The sequence below is a fragment of the Cynara cardunculus genome (assembly GCF_001531365.2).
Source record: "Cynara cardunculus var. scolymus isolate 2C chromosome LG 15, CcrdV1, whole genome shotgun sequence".
Classification (NCBI taxonomy): Eukaryota; Viridiplantae; Streptophyta; class Magnoliopsida; order Asterales; family Asteraceae; genus Cynara; species Cynara cardunculus.
The window spans coordinates 8,385,929-8,402,317 of record NC_037542.1 but is presented as its reverse complement, the minus strand read 5'-3'; the positions used below and the strand labels follow the sequence as shown (position 1 = coordinate 8,402,317).

The 16,389-nt window shown below is 33.2% G+C and overlaps 2 protein-coding genes across 3 annotated transcripts; one reads left to right on the top strand and one right to left on the bottom strand.

Annotated features, from left to right (window-relative positions):
* The first annotated feature begins 5,479 nt into the window (after positions 1–5,479).
* On the top strand, positions 5,480–10,905 carry LOC112527287 (probable serine/threonine-protein kinase PIX7). 2 transcript variants are annotated; one of them, XM_025137831.1, is made up of 6 exons: positions 5,480–6,138; positions 7,299–7,632; positions 7,731–7,867; positions 9,642–9,778; positions 9,866–9,989; positions 10,232–10,905. In XM_025137831.1, exons 1-6 carry the CDS (start codon positions 5,946–5,948, stop codon positions 10,744–10,746), a joined length of 1,440 nt encoding a protein of 479 aa, XP_024993599.1. In that variant the 5' UTR covers positions 5,480–5,945; the 3' UTR covers positions 10,747–10,905. The 2 variants fall into 2 exon arrangements, with proteins under 2 accessions (XP_024993599.1, XP_024993598.1); XM_025137830.1 differs by having other exon boundaries at positions 7,296–7,632.
* Positions 10,906–11,231: 326 nt separating this feature from the next.
* On the bottom strand, positions 11,232–15,958 carry LOC112527288 (mitochondrial outer membrane protein porin of 36 kDa). Its single transcript, XM_025137832.1, has 6 exons — positions 15,792–15,958; positions 15,518–15,585; positions 13,786–13,896; positions 13,507–13,593; positions 13,213–13,421; positions 11,232–11,771 (listed from the first exon to the last, which is right to left on the bottom strand). The coding sequence occupies exons 1-6, from the start codon at positions 15,838–15,840 to the stop codon at positions 11,465–11,467; spliced, it is 831 nt and encodes a 276-aa protein (XP_024993600.1). The 5' UTR covers positions 15,841–15,958; the 3' UTR covers positions 11,232–11,464.
* Positions 15,959–16,389: the final 431 nt, after the last annotated feature.

The window sequence follows — 16,389 nt, the reverse complement described above, 5'->3', positions numbered from 1 at the left end:
ATTATAACTTCGATTCTTAGCCTATGAAATTTTACATACACGCAACATAAATCAAACTAGTGATAGGAATTGTATTTTTTTAGCTTAGAATCATAACTAATATTTGAAACCATATATTTCCACTCGTAAATATAAGAAACACAAATATCACATATTCAAGTTGTTGCCGAGACTAAATATATATAAGATATAAAGTAGGAATTAGCAAAGAATGTAAGCAGGTAAGAAAAAGAATTGAAATTCAATTTAAAACTGTTAAGATGATTAGATAGTTAGATTACGTATCAACTAATGAATAAGAAATAGATGGTTAAATATTAAAAAATTAATTAATAATTAATAAACAAAGTATGTATAGTACAATAGTATATAATATATAATACCAGATACCAATCAAGTTTGCATTTAGTACGATATTACCAACCGATTTAAACAGTTAACAATTAATTGGTAGAGTTGGTATATTTGTTGATTTTGAATAGTATAAAATTGACACCCTTATTACTTATATCCGTAAGAATGAGAAATTACGTATATGTTACACTAATTTTAAAAAAAATAGACAAATAAAAACTAAAACAAATTGTACTGTATTTTAATATATTTTAACCCTAAATCTAAATAACAATGTATAAGTATATAATGTTAATTTTTTAATATTAGTATATGTGTTCTTATTTATACTATATTATAAAACATTTGACAAAAAACTTTTAAAAATCATCTTTTATACTCGATGTACTGTTTATTGATGCATATTATTTAAAATTCAATATTACAAGTAAATTGTACGTAAGTACAACTTATTAAAGCTTTATATTCATGTAACTAACTACAGATAAACATAATTAAATACATGATATACATCTAATTTTAAATATAAAAAATCTAAAATATAATTAGGATAATAATTAAGTTATAAAATAATACTTAATTATTATGGCTTTAAGAAATTATATTATTAAACTTAAATTAAATTATTTCATTACATTAAATTAAATTATAATAAAAAAATGAATTATAAAAATTGTATAAAAATAGAAAAAAATTAAATAGTTAATTTGATATTAATATATGGATTACACTTAATTTTCATCGAGTAAGTTACATATTTAGTCCCTATGGTTATATAAGAATTGTAGATTGGATCATTTATAGTCATCGTGATTTTAATTTTATTACGAATTTGATCCCTTGTTATAACTCGATTAACGGCAACTCAATTAAATCAAGGGAGTTTTTGTCATTTTGCATTTTTGTCTCATTTCTATTTAAACAGTAATAAAGTAACATAGTTTATACTAAATATATATTAAAAGTTTTGTTCAATCAATAATATTTTAATCTTTTTTACTTGTTTTCACTTTTTAATTTTTAAGAAATTAAAAATTATACATATGTATGTATATTAAAATTATCATTTTTCAAACATTTTCTTTTTTACTTTTAATTAATTAATATACGTTTTTATTACACATACTTTCTTTTAATGGAGGTTCTTATAATAACTCACTTTTTCGTACTTTTTTTTGTCAAATCATTTTCAACTCACTGAATTAATAACTTACATAAAACTCCACAACAGTAGTTCCTATAAGAACCAATTTGCCATTTTGCGAGTCTCATGTATATTACAAGTTAAATAAGTATATACATATTAATCATTATATCAGATATAAAAGTCAAGAAAATATATAAAAAAACTAGCAAATTGTCACTTCACATCAACTTTAAAGTAAGAAGCAATGTTCTTTTACAACAACTCAAATAAAGTGACATAGAGCATTTTCAGTGGCAGTTTTGATAACAACCTCTTTTTTTGTTATTATCTCATTTCCAACTCATCAAATTAAGAACTCTTCTAAAAGTATATAATGGTAATGCTCTCCTTTTTTGTGGGTCCCATTGATTTTTCAACATCAATAATAATTATCAAGTCAAAAAAAAAAAAAAAACTAGGAAAATGTCATTCCTCACAAACTTCATGATAAGAACTAATGTTCTTGTACAAGAACCTAAAGAGGATAAGGTTCTTATATGGTATATAAGCCACTTCACTTTTTATTTGTAGGAATCTTGCATTAAAGATGCTCTTATAAGAACTCTATACAAAGTTGGTTCCTGTAAGAAAACATATCCAATGGAGGTTCTTATAAGAACCTTCTTTTTGTATTTTTTTGTTGTCACCTCACTTATAACTCATCAAATTAAGAACGTAAAAGTTCATAATAGTAGATCTTAAAAAACATATATTTTATGGGTCCTATGTTTTTTTCAACTATTAATAATTATTATATAGTTATAAATAAATATCAAATTTTGGATAGGGAAAAATATAAAATTAGAAAATTGTCACTTTACACAAACTTCATGTTAAGAACCAATGTTTTTGTACAAAAGCTCAAGGAGGTTGAGGTTCTTGTAAGAACTGTCCACAATGATAGTTCCTACAAACCAATTTTCTTTTTGCTTATAATAACCTTGCATTAGAGATGTTCTTACGTTGCCATCGGTTCATCTCTTTCATATGATTGATTTTATTTTTACTCTTAATTAATTAATATAAAACTATGACATCCCGGTGAAAGGGAAGGGTGTCGAAACAAGAGAGATGGATGTTGGAAGACGAAGGAGGCCGGCAAAAAAATTCTCTGGTGTAAATATATACATATATATATATATATATATATGAGTGTGTGTGTGCGCACACATGCGTGTGTGTGTGTATGTATGTATGTAGGTTTGAGTTCCAATGAGAAGGAGAATTAAGATGAAAAACGTAAGAAGAGACGTCTACCCTTGGATATATATTTACAATAAAATGCATGGAGATGCACCAGATAACTTTATTATTTTTTAAATAGAAATGAAAGAAAGATGTAAAAAGGCAAAAAATATTTTGACTTAATGGAGTAATTGTTAGTAGAGTTATGTGAAAGGACTCAATTTATAACAAAAATAAACCATGGTAACTATATGTGTAAATACCTTTTTTGGAGCACCCCATCATAATTCCTATATAACCACAGGGATTAAATCTGTAATTTTACTATTTTTTATTTTTAAATGTTTGTTTATTTAAAAAAAATGCTGAATGCACACGGCACCTCGGAGGAAGAGACGGAAAGGCATGAGGCGCGTGGGTAGCGTCTGCTCGTGTTTGGCCGACACGTCACCCCCTAGATGTGGGTCCCACAACTACCCTTTTTCTTTCCCCTGCCCCAAACTGACCATTACCTTTTCTTTTCCGATCATATCCCCCTCCGGGCAACCCTGCTACCCCCACGGTCAAGGGTATAATTGGGAATTTATGCACCTGCCCGTAGAATACGGGCATCTCTCGATTTTGCTTTTTGCTAGTCTTCGATTCTATAATTTCACCGTATCTATTTTGGATATTTACAGTTTAGCCCCTAATGTGTTACCAAAATACCAATTTTTGCTTCTAATTAGAAAAAATTATATGTGCTAAAGATTTCGATATTCTCTTCGGATCTTCTAAAATAAATATATATATTTAGTTCAATTTTTTTAATATAAATTATATTTTTGTACGTCAATTATCTTTGTAAAACATTTATGATATTGATCAAACATTATTTCTATTTGTTTTAATCAATGGGTATTTATATTTATGAGAAGGGTACTCGCCCAATATTGTAAGATATATCTTGATTTTAATGTTTCATTTTATTTATTTTTTTATTCGATATAATATTGTTTTACGTGGCTTTAAAAAACGATAATATTTTCATTTTTGAACGAAATATAAATTTATATTAAAAAAATGTATCGATATTAGTATTAGATAACTATTTAAAAATTCTTGTTTTCTGTGTAATTTATTTAATTCAAATTTTTATTATAATTTAATTTAGATTTAATAACAAAATAATTTATTTTTATTTAATAATATAATTTTTATAAAGATGATAATTAACTACTTTGTTAAAACTCAAGATTATTTTAAAATTTTTATATTTAAAATGAGATTTTTATTATGTATTTGACTATGTTTATCTACAGTTAGTTATATGAATTCAAAAATTAAGATTAATAAATTGTATCTATGTACAATTTACTTGTATTTAAAATTGTTTATAATGTAGTATAAATAAATGATAGATTAAATCACATTCCATAAATAAATCAAATTTTATATAATATTATAGGAGTATTTAATTTAGAAAAAGGATTTATTTAAAATATGATTTCATCATAAAAAGATATGAGAAATGTTGGTTTAATGATTTTTTTGTAGACTAAGAACTGAAATGAAGAAAATTCGATTAAATACAAAGAATTAAAAACATTTTTTCATGTTTACTAACATGGCATATAAAAAAAGGCTCACAACTTTTACTCAATTATTCGAGGGAATATGACAATAATTATCATTGTCATATTTAAAAAAGCCTCAATATCATATAATGTATACAACTTAAATTATATACATATATATATATATAGAGAGAGAGAGAGACGAAGTATCGTGTAAGAAAGAAAATTATGATAAGAAGTATAAGAAAAGATCTAAACAAGATCATTTTTAATCTCATGCCCGCATATGAATTGTGTTTTAAAAGAGATTTAATCTGATGCATCTAGATGCACCTCATTAGTGTTGATTGGTCAAAGAATGAAGATTTATTCTTACGTTTTTCATCATAACTTCTTTTTTTACTGGAACTCAATCATATATATATATATATATATATATATGTGTGTGTGTGTGTGTGTGTATGTGAAAGAGAATTAAGGTCAAAAGCGTAAGAAGAAATCTGGACCTTTAATCAACTTTAATCTCAAAACCACTCATAAATCATGCTTGATACGCGGATTGATTCGATGCATCTCATCCTATTGTGCATCCAATGATAAAGATTTATTCTTATGCTTCTCACCTTAACTGTCCTTATTACCATAACCCAACTCTCTCTCTCTCTCTCTCTCTCTATATATATATATATATTGTAGAATTGTTGGTATTATTAATTTAGAATTGTCATAATGACATTTATGTTATTATTAATAAATAAATATTTAGAATATATGTATATATATATACACTTTCATCTCTTCTCTTTTTGACAAATAGAGATATAGATTTTAGTTAGAATAATGTTGTATTATTAAAACTAATAAATAAATCTAATCATTTTAAATTTAAAGAAAACATTAAAATACAAATTACTAAGATTATATGGATAAAAAAATATGATGATAATCCTTTGATTGTTCTCTAAAAGGCAATGGTCCAAGAATTATATAACTTGGTGTTGTATTTGACACTTTTTCATAAAGGTGGGGTCTACATGAAAATCACCCAAATCTCTCTCTCTCTCTCTCTCTCTCTCTCAGTATAATTCTTTTTAGATTTTGTTTTGATTTTATTTTTTGGGAAGATTTGAACTGGTCGTTCTTTTGTTGAGATTTCTTTCATCTTTTCCGAGTAGTAGACATAACTAGGTGGTGGGTGCTTTTGAACTGAGATTTCTTTCATCTCATACACCTTTCACTCTCTCTTTAAATCCTCTCTGTAAATCGTGGTTGTGATCTGAATCTCCTGCTTACTGTTGCAACAGCATTATTTTTTTTTCCTAAAATTTTCTCATTTTCTTTTAAAAATTTAGAATTGGGTATACGAGTTTTCATTAAAAATCCAATCTTGGTGGGGTTTTCTTGGAGAGATTCTTTGTTGTTGTACGCAAGTCAAAATCTGTTCTTTGGCCATGTGAGTGTTTGTGTCACCATCTCCCATCTTTTATTCAGATGGGTTTTTGATTATTACATCTGTTTTTTTTTATATTTTGTTTTGGGTTTTGGTTTTCTCATCAAGAATTTGTTTTAAACACGGGAAAGTTTTGGGGGTTTTGTTTATTTATTGAAATTTGGGGATTTTGATGATACCCATTGGGTTTGATTTTAGGGTTTGTTCTTGAAAGATGAAATCTGGTGATGAAAAAGGTGAGGAGTCTTGGCATGTTGTGAAATCAAAAGGGAATAAGCATAAGAAAACTGATGAAATTAAGGGGACTAGAGCTGGGTGTTGGAACAGGTGGAAATTTATTGGGAGCTGTATTTCTTCAAGATCTAAAGTTGATAGTTCAATCAGTGGCATAAGTACTACTCACTGTGGTAATTCTTTCAATTTTCTGATTGTTTCTTGCATGTTTAGTGGCTTGTTTTTTGTTGATATCATGCTTGTGATTACTTTGAAGTTGGTTAAATGGTACATGGTAATTGTACCAGAAGAATGTTGTTTGGAGGCTCAGTGACTTGAGCTCCATCAAGAAATCTTGAACTAGGTTTAGGCTGGAGTTTGTGATCGAAGTTAGGTTTTGTCTTGATCATCTGGCAGCTGGTTAGATGATGCTAAACTGAGTACTTTTGCAGTTACATTTTCATTATTTGGGATGAATTATTATAACTTCAAGATTCATATGAATTCTGAAACCCTTTGAGAAGTGGTATTAGTTTAGCATTTGAGAAGTGTTAGGTTTGGGTATAGGAATCAATGGTGCGAGGGTAGCGTGATACATTATACATATGCATTTTTTCAACATTAAACTGGCCGGGAAAAGTTCAAATGAGAACCAGTATATTCATATATATTTATATGTTGATGCATCTACCTAATAAAATATGTATCTATATATTCATCAATGTGTGTGTGTGTGTATATATATATATATATATGCATTGGTGCATATATTCATCATGGTTCTTAAAATATTTATGTTCTCATTTGAACCTTCCCCTAAATAGGTAATGCAAGCATATTTGTGACAACTCGTCTCACATAGATAGAAGAATAGATTGGTGAGCTCTTTATAAGCTCAAAGTGTTAATACCAATAACTTCCACCATGGTTTGAAGTTGATTTGGAGGTTATTGAGCCAGTTTTCTGCTTTGGGGTTTAGGGTGTTATAAATGGAATGGTATCAGAGCTGATTCTTGTACCATCGATATGGTGGCAAACCTCATTGGGCAGGATCCCACATCATCGATTACAAGGAACATTCCGGAACGCTTGACGTCCTAATGTATTGTGGAAGAGTTTGCAACGACATGTCCCACATGGATATAGAAGTAGATTAGTGAACTCCTTACAAGTTCAAAGTTATAGGCTACCAATAACTTCTACCATGGTTTTAAGTTGAATTCAAAGTTCTTGGGTTGCGCTAGTCTGCTGCTTTAGGTTTGGGGCATAACAATATTAAATCATCCTGTTATTTGAAGTTGGATCCGCGAACTATTTGCATCTCTCATTTACTGTTTGGTTTGCGTGGCAGCAGAAAGTAAATCAATAAATGATACAAGCAAAGATCAACCGGTGGTTCCAATAGTCTCCTCAACTACCACAAGCACCGGCGAAAGCAATTCATCAACACAAAAATTAGAAGAGGAACTCAAAGTTGCTTCACGCCTACGCAAATTTGCTTTTAATGATCTTAAGATGGCAACACGGAACTTTAGACCCGAAAGTCTTCTTGGTGAAGGGGGATTCGGGTGTGTATTTAAAGGATGGATTGAAGAGAACGGAACTGCACCCGTGAAACCTGGCACGGGACTTACTGTTGCAGTTAAAACTCTCAATCATGATGGGCTTCAAGGCCATAAAGAGTGGCTGGKTGGACACTTTCTATCCATTTTGTTTTGTTTTGCTTTTTTTTTGGATATCTTGGGACTTAAAGTTTTTTTCTTTCTGAAAACTCGTATTATTGGCAGGCAGAAGTAAATTATCTAGGTGATCTTATTCATCCGAATTTGGTTAAATTGATTGGTTACTGCATTGAAGATGATCAAAGGTTGTTAGCATACGAGTTCATGCCTCGAGGGAGCTTGGAGAATCATTTGTTTAGAAGTAAGTTGATTTTCTTGCCCCCCTCATATTGTTATTTACACAATGTTAATAAACACAAAAAACCAAAAATAATGAATATTTATATCACCTGCTTTAGAATATGTGGAACCGCATTAGATTACTCTCCAAAAAAGCTATTGAGAAAAGAAATGAAAAATCTAATATATATATATATATATGTTGAGGAGAAATGGTGAGGCTAGCCGATGTGGGACTCCAACACGCCCCCTCTAATAGAGGCTAGATGGGTACAGTTTGTCCAAACTGTGGAGCCCCTAAAACAGGGCACCTTGGCTTTGATATCATGATGGGAGAACATGTGGAACCCTTTATATTACTTTCCAAAAGAATGGAAATTTCAATATATATCGAGGAGATATGGTTCAAGGGTAGATGATATGACAGTATTGTTTCAATAGGGGTTTTCTTGATTCGAGTGGAAAGTATTTGTAGAATACTCTCTTTACTCATAATTTAACAAAAATGTTTGAATACCCTCCAAGAGCAAAAATACAAGGGATCTTGTGAATCAAAATCAATTGCAATCAATAATTTGCATTGATGACCAAAGACCCCGCTTGCCGAATCCTCATCTTTGGTGCACGCATGGTGAGGCCTTGATTGTATCTTTGAGAGTTGATACAAGATGGGTAATTTTGGTGAAAATTGAAAACCAAACTCAATATCCACACACTGATAGGGTCGGAGGGTATCTCAAGGTCAAGGGATAGAGAGGTTGCTTCTCAAAATAAAAAAATATATGAGTTTTTGCAGTTGATGCTAAAAATCTGAAGTAGAACTTATGCTGCTTGCCAAATAGAGACAAAACGGAGGCAAGAGAACAAGCCAACACGTTATATTTCTTCTATGAACGTTCAAATCTTAAATATGTGCTTGTTGTATGTATATACATATAGGGTTGGGTTCCGGTGACAAAAGAAGTTATGGTGAGAAGCGTAAGAAGATATCTCCACCCTCCGATCAATCCTAATTGAATGTCAACACTAGATGAGGTGCACCGATATGCACCAGGTCAATTCCCTTCTAAAGCGCAATTTATGGGTGGGCATGAGATTAGAAGTGATCAATGATTCAGATCTCTTTTTACGCTTCTCATCGTAACTTCCCTTCTCACACGGTCCTTAGCCTACACACATATATATATCTAGTTTACTATGGATGTGATTTCATTCTCTTGTACACCTTTATATCCTTCATCTTTTGGGATCTCCAATTACTTACCATGCACCCATATTCTTGCACTCATAACCTCAGCTCAACTGGCAAAGAAAAGCTAGGGCCCCATGGGATTTTCATGGCTGTTATTTTCAGGACCCCATAGATTAGTTGAGGTGTGCATAAGTTGGCCTGGACACGCATGGTTACCTATATATATACTCCCTCTGTACCTAAATAAGGGTCCACATTTGTGTATATATATATTTATCCCAAAATAAGTGTCCACATTTGTATATATATATATTTATCCCAAAATAATTGTCCACATTTGTATATATATTTGTCCCGAAATAAGTATCTTAGTTTTAGAAATAGATGACTAAATTCTCAAATCTACCAATATTTAAGAGTTGTGAAGAGAGAGAAATTAATTAAGGGTAAAGTTGTCATTTGGTAAACTAAGAAGTGTAACAACTATCACTTACATTGTGGACGTTTATTTTGGGATGGGGGAGTATATTTGTATCATTGCAACATCTCTCGTGATTAAATCCATTGTTTGTGGTGATGTTCTTACAATGTGCATATTTTGTAGGGTCTTTGCCTCTTCCATGGTCCATCAGAATGAAAATCGCACTCGGGGCTGCAAAAGGCCTTGCTTTTCTTCACGAAGAAGCGAAAAGACCCGTTATCTATCGTGATTTCAAAACCTCCAACATTTTGTTAGATGCGGTATGTGACACAAGACTACTCCAACTTGCACCATTTCTTGATTCCATTTTACTTCGTCTCGTCTTATTAATGATTGAATCTTTCCAGGAATACAATGCAAAGCTTTCTGATTTCGGTCTTGCTAAAGATGGGCCGGAGGGTGATAAAACTCACGTATCTACTCGAGTCATGGGAACGTATGGTTATGCAGCCCCCGAATATGTCATGACAGGTATAACTCTATGGGGGCAGATTCAAATGAGAACCGTAAATATTTTGAGAACCATCAACCCAACTTTCATGCATTACGCTATCGTGATAGATATTCATGATGAAAAAGCATGATATTTGGGTCATTTAATTCATGAAATAATTAGTTCCCAGGTTCTGATTTGAACTTTCTCATAACTTTTTAATCTTTGATAATTTTCTGTGTTTCTTTTCTCGTAACATTTGGACCGCTTTGGGGTATAGGACATCTGACTGCAAAGAGTGATGTATATAGTTTTGGTGTCGTTTTGCTTGAAATGTTGACGGGTAGAAGGTCAATGGACAAAAACCGTCCAAATGGTGAACACAACCTTGTTGAATGGGCTCGACCGCATTTAGGAGAGAGGAGGAGGTTTTATCGGCTAATAGACCCTCGACTCGAAGGCCATTTCTCTGTAAAGGGAGCCCAAAAAAGTGCTCAGCTAGCAGCCCGTTGCCTGAGTCGGGACCCGAAAGTCCGACCCCTGATGAGTGAGGTTGTTGAATCATTAAAGCCACTGCCAGCCCTAAAGGATATGGCGAGCTCATCATATTACTTTCAGACTATCCAATCTGAACGGGTTGGGTCAAGCCCAAACGGACGAACGGGGGTTCGAATTCAAGGTGGGTCGTTTTCGAGAAACGGACAACAGCATCCGAGAAGTCTCTCGATATCGAATAGCTCACGGGCTTCACCTTACCACCAGCAGAACTCACCGAAGCCGAATGAGAAGCAATAGAGAAAGGGGTATGGGTCCGTTTTCGTAGTATTAATATTATTATTAATTTTGTTTCTAAATGTAGTTGTAATTGTCTAAAGCAGTATAAGAAACAACAGAAGCAGATGTGGAATTTATGTTGTTGTGATGAATTTAGAGTGATCATGGCATTCGCATTCATTTCAAAACAGTTTCTGCTACAAAAACGATGTTTTTTTTTAAATAAACCCTTTGCTTTATAATTCATTGTTGTTTTCGTCCTTATAGTTTATATATATTTTTTTTATCCCTCATACTTACTGATAAACCATTGATGGAAGCCTCCAGAATTAAAAAACAATAAATTACAAACTATAAGGATAAAAACTATAATTTCGAAAAAGTAAAAACGAAAATCATAACTTTTAATAAAACCACAGGGAATAAAAACATAGTTCCCTTCAAAAACGAGCCTTTGAAACAAAAACACAACCTAAACTCTAAAATGTATATTTAGAGATGGAATTGTTGTCACAAACTCATCATTTTTCTCGTCATAATGTTGAAGAGTCTTTTAGAGAGAGTGAAAGGATAATGATCAACCCAATTGGACAATGTATCTCCTTAAATAAATCAATGGAGAATTCGTAAACCACAAAATAAACATGGTCCTCAAAATAGTGCAAACATTTTCAATGGGAAAAATCTTGCATCAACCCACCTTATTTCTCCGCATCATACAAAAGCGTGTGTGGCTCTTTCAAGGCTTTAGAGCTAAAGCCAGTCCAACCTTTGCACTCTTCTCAATTGCCCTAGTGTCCACTTCTCCTGATATGGTGAACAGGGATTTTGGCCGCCATTCGTGCTGCAGGAGAGCACTTGCTATCCCAGAGTTGTTCACCCGAGCCTTCACTGTGGTCAATGGGTCTAGCGAATGCTGTGTTCCGATGGTCAGAGAGTTCTCGTTGCTCGAGAAACCATGGCTCAACTCTGCACCAACTGCTGTGTTGGTTAATGGGCTTACTGTGTGGTAGTAGGAAGCAGTAACGCTATCCGCCTTATCGTTCCTGCACAAATCACACACAAAACGTGGTCAAATATGATGAGAGCATAATGCAGTCACAAAGCAAAGAAACAAAATCAAACCAGAACCGGTAGATCCCATTGAGGTTTGGTAATGGCTTAATGAGCTGTTAAGCCTGTATGACTTATTTGGTCAGCCATACATTGTTGTTCAATTCAGGCTTATTCAGCCAGCCGATAGCTTAGAAAAGTAGAGTCCTATGGACTCAGCCATTTATTCATCTCTTTATTCCAAGTTTGCCCTTCACATTTCAAGTATTGTTCAACTCTTCTAGGTAACTACCTACTCACCACACCCTCCTCCCTCTCACACCTTAAATCCACCGTAATCTCCACCCTGATTCGACCAAAACACAAACGACATTTGATTTTCTGGGTTCGTAAGGGGTTGAAATTAAGCTCAATAGCAATAAAAATTGGTCGCAACAGTGTAGTTGGTTATCTTCAAGCCTAACTGTACGATTCGGCTCGCACACATAGCAGTAAGCAACAATATTCACTTAATCGAATCTTAAACACGAAAACTTACCTAGATTTGTTGCAAATATTTTAGACGAAAACCCTCAATTTTGAACCAACTTACTAGATTCGTTTGATTTTCTGGGTCTCGTAAGGGCTTGATATTGGGTAGAGCAACGACGTTGAGGGAGGCTAGAGATGGAGGCGAGCTACAGTTCTCGGTTGGGAAAGGTAAAAAAAATGGAGGATGGAGGCATGGAAGAAGATGAAGTTTACCAGTAGGTTTCATCGTGATGGAGATGTGTGGTTATGTGGTAGGTATACTCTAAATCTCTAATAACAATAATAATAATTAATAATAAATATATTACGGGTAAAATAATCAAATTTATCAAACAATTATTTTTATCAATAAAAGCTTAGGAGTAAAATAGTCATTTTTATCATTCAGACTGTTTATTCAGCACTACAATAGAACAACAATTTATCTTATATCACACGGATAATCTTATTAATACGGACAACTTTATCTGTACAGGTAAATGGAAAATGATCCTAACAGCCCCTAAGAGTACCTCCAACAGATTCTCCATGGAGATTTTGAAGTTTTTAATCTACTTTTTTTGCTCAAACAGATTCTCCAAAATGGATGAAGCAAAGAGAGAGTATAAAAATCTCTAAAATTAAATGTTGAAAAAGAGAGAAATGGCTTTTGATTGTTCCCACCAATAGAGAAACTGTTAGAGTTGAATATTATTTATTATAATATTTTCTTCTCCATTTTGGAGATATTATAGAGAATTTATTGGAGATGCTCTAAGATATAAGTAGACCTGACCTCTACCTCAAAGAGTAAAGTGGTTATTGCCGTAAAGACCCCCAGTTTGTGCAAAGTGAGAAAGTCAGGAACGATAAAGATTTGAAAGTCGCAAGACAATGATGTGTGGTAATTTGTCAACTACTCACAGTGTCAAGGATGCAATGAGGTCAGAAGTCGAGAAACTTAGGGCTGCATTATATTTGGTGAAGTTCCCAGATGCGGTATCAAAAGAAACATCAGTCCCAAGTGCCACTGTGTTGTTTCCGGCCACACCAGAGAAGTTGACAATGGGGCTAGCAGTCAAACCGATGCTGGTGCTGATTCCTGCGTACTCGTGTAAGTACTGAAGTTCAACCTGTTACCGAACTTGCATAAGCCTTGGTGCTCCTCAAATACACATTCATGATGAAACAGAAGTGTTGAGGGGCTTTAATAGATACCTTTCCAGATCTCTGATCAGGAACAACAAAGCTGAAGATGGTCTTCAATCCAGGTGCAGGTTCATCGATGGTGATAGTTGTGCATAGCTACATGGTTGCCATATAGTCGGTCAAATTGTTACATGCCTTAAAAAATGCAAGATTTATAAACAAGAGCTCGAGGGCTTGGTTGTCATATATCTTAATTTCTATCAATGTTGACATCAAACATGTATTAGCACGAAAGGTAGAACTTTCCTATCGAACATAGAAGTGATTGAATAAAATTATGCTACTTACCTTTGAGTTTGTGTCCACTTTGACATCAGTCGTGATGTTTTTGTTGATCAGTTTAGTGTTGACATCTGCCAAAATCAACTCACCTTTCTTAGCTCCTGATGCAGTAATGGCCTGAAATATACAAGACATTAGAATACCAAAAATGAAACATCAAGCAGGCAAGATCATGCATATCAAATTTGACTTGGCAGAAATGAGTGACAGAGAGAAATGATGATTATGCTACAACTACAAGCTCTAGCACCCATAACTTGCTACCAGTTACTTAACAAAGCAAATTGGCATGACCAAGATTTAGATGGTTTTCCTATGTAAAGAAGCAAGACTAAAATTTCAGACATTCATGTCCAACTTTTATGACAGTGATCACCTCCTAATAGGCATTACTTCTTGCACTAAAGCGCTTTCTCTCAAACCAAACCAAACACACCTGTATGTCCCACTTGGAAGTAGGGTCCAAAGGTGAGATGTAAACAAACCTATCCGCTACCTCAAAGAGTAGAGTGGTTGTTTTTATGAAGACCCTCGGCTTATTGAAAATGGTGTTATCAAAAAGATCTGGGTACAATATTAAATTTTCAACACTAACAACAAATACAAATTGACTAAACAGTTGCAGCTCAAGAATATGCACAAACAATACACAAATAATCACTTGAAACATTTGACCACAGAAACAGCTTTAGAATAGGAGAAAGCACGCCAACTCTGGTTCCAGCTTATAATCGCACTTGGCCAAAAACCCATAATTACATACAGCATTAGAGACTTTCATGCAGGTCTACACCAATTATTCATCAGGTATTCGTTTCTATCATCTACTGATCTACATCCTACAGTTGATAGTGTCTATTCAAGGGACAAACCAATTTTCGAAATTGCTAGAATAAGCTTTGCATAATCACTCCGGATAAAGCTACTAGAGAAAATCTAAATTTTTGGACAAACACATTTGATGAAAGTAGTCATCTTAAGACTTGACGTGAGACCCTATTTACATATCAAAACAGCTTATGAAATTACTAATGATATGAGAGCAGTGAAACCAAATATTTACGTCATAGGAAGCAGGGGTGTTTAAATATAGGTGCCATATGAATATTAGATATTAAAAAAAAGTTGTGATGCCTAAAAACGAACATAAATAATTAAGGCAGTTAGAATATGTATATACGATACTAGATAAAATAGCAGCCCTCTTCACAACCCCAAGTAAAAGCTATATTCCACTCCAAGGATATAACTTCTGGAGAAATTTCTCCATTACCTATAATTGCCAACACCACAAATTTATAATTTCTTTAGCATTTCTCTAAACTGTCCTAGACCATTAGCGTGGCAGCAATATTCAATCCGACAAACAGTTGTTATCATATATTATTTATGGGGTTGTTTACTATTCAATGTTTATAGGTTGTTTACATGCCTACAACCTCCAATAGACAATGTAAGAGACGAAACATACACCATAAAGATATATACTTGTATGAACAATGCAATTACCCTGACTTGTAATTGTGCATATTATCTATCATTTTGATAATAATCGACCTTAACACTTGGATAGAGTTTTTATCCTTCCTAAGCTTCTTATCCTCAAAGAAACAGCAAGCTATCACATACGAAAACCAGAAACAATAACATAACTCTATGTGACTATGTTCATACTCAAATTATATTCACACACACACACACACACAAGAAGAAAAAGACAGAGAGAAGGCGAGCTTACAACTCCGTTGGCGGTATAGGTGGTGAGAGAGAACTTATGGTCGCTTTGGTAATCCTTGTATAGAAGATCTGAAAGCACCGATTCTAGAATCAATATATGCAAACACACACTTGTAGCAGATATCGAAATCGAAGCAAAATCAACAAAAAGTCTCTTCAACAAGTTTTTACAAAAACATCACAACAGTATACAAGTCGAATCACAGATAAACAGATTGACAATCCATGTAAAACCAGAAACGAATGATAAAAGAAAACGAAAATGTTAGAATTACCTCTAGCTTTTTTGCCGATATCGGGATAGAGACCTGGACCTTTCCCCATCTGTGGTGGTGTTGTTGAAGAAATGTGAGAGAAAAAAAGTGATAAGAGAGGAAGAGATGATCGGTTTTATGGTTTTCAGCCGATTAAATTGAATCGGAGGGAAGTTGTTGGCTTTCTCTTCTCCATCGGACTTTCTGGACCGTTGATCCTCTTTTGCTCATGACCTTGTCATTTATTGGCCGCTGATTTTCCCAAAGGTCAAGAAAAAACACTTTCCGTTTTTTATTAATTATATCTCTTATTACTTCTAATATTTTTCATTTAAAACACGTGTCATCAAACATATTTTATGAACGCATTTTTGGATCAATGTTGCTGCATGAACCCCATTTTGTTTCAATTAAGTTTGAAACTACGGGGATGTTTACCAAACGCTTATCCGAGTAAGCATTCATCAAGTCACATTATCTTACGAATGATATGGTAAGAAACAAGAATCTTACCCGGTAAGAACAAGACAAGGACTAAGAGTCTTACCCGGTAAGTGATGACGATAACTTTTACCATGGTTAGCACTCACCGGGTAAATTGTTGCATACGATACCGTTT

Bases quoted from the DNA above. Each gene is read 5' to 3' on its own strand.
- LOC112527287 (XM_025137830.1), top strand. From the start codon at position 5,946: ATGAAATCTGGTGATGAAAAAGGTGAGGAGTCTTGGCATGTTGTGAAA. The intron at 6,139-7,295 runs GTAATTCTTTCA...TTTGCGTGGCAG, and splicing joins CATAAGTACTACTCACTGTG to CAGAAAGTAAATCAATAAAT. The intron at 7,868-9,641 runs GTAAGTTGATTT...CATATTTTGTAG, and splicing joins GGAGAATCATTTGTTTAGAA to GGTCTTTGCCTCTTCCATGG.
- LOC112527288 (XM_025137832.1), bottom strand. From the start codon at position 15,840: ATGGGGAAAGGTCCAGGTCTCTATCCCGATATCGGCAAAAAAGCTAGA. The intron at 15,586-15,791 runs GTAATTCTAACA...CGGTGCTTTCAG, and splicing joins TATCGGCAAAAAAGCTAGAG to ATCTTCTATACAAGGATTAC. The intron at 13,422-13,506 runs GTATCTATTAAA...GTTCGGTAACAG, and splicing joins CTGATCAGAGATCTGGAAAG to GTTGAACTTCAGTACTTACA.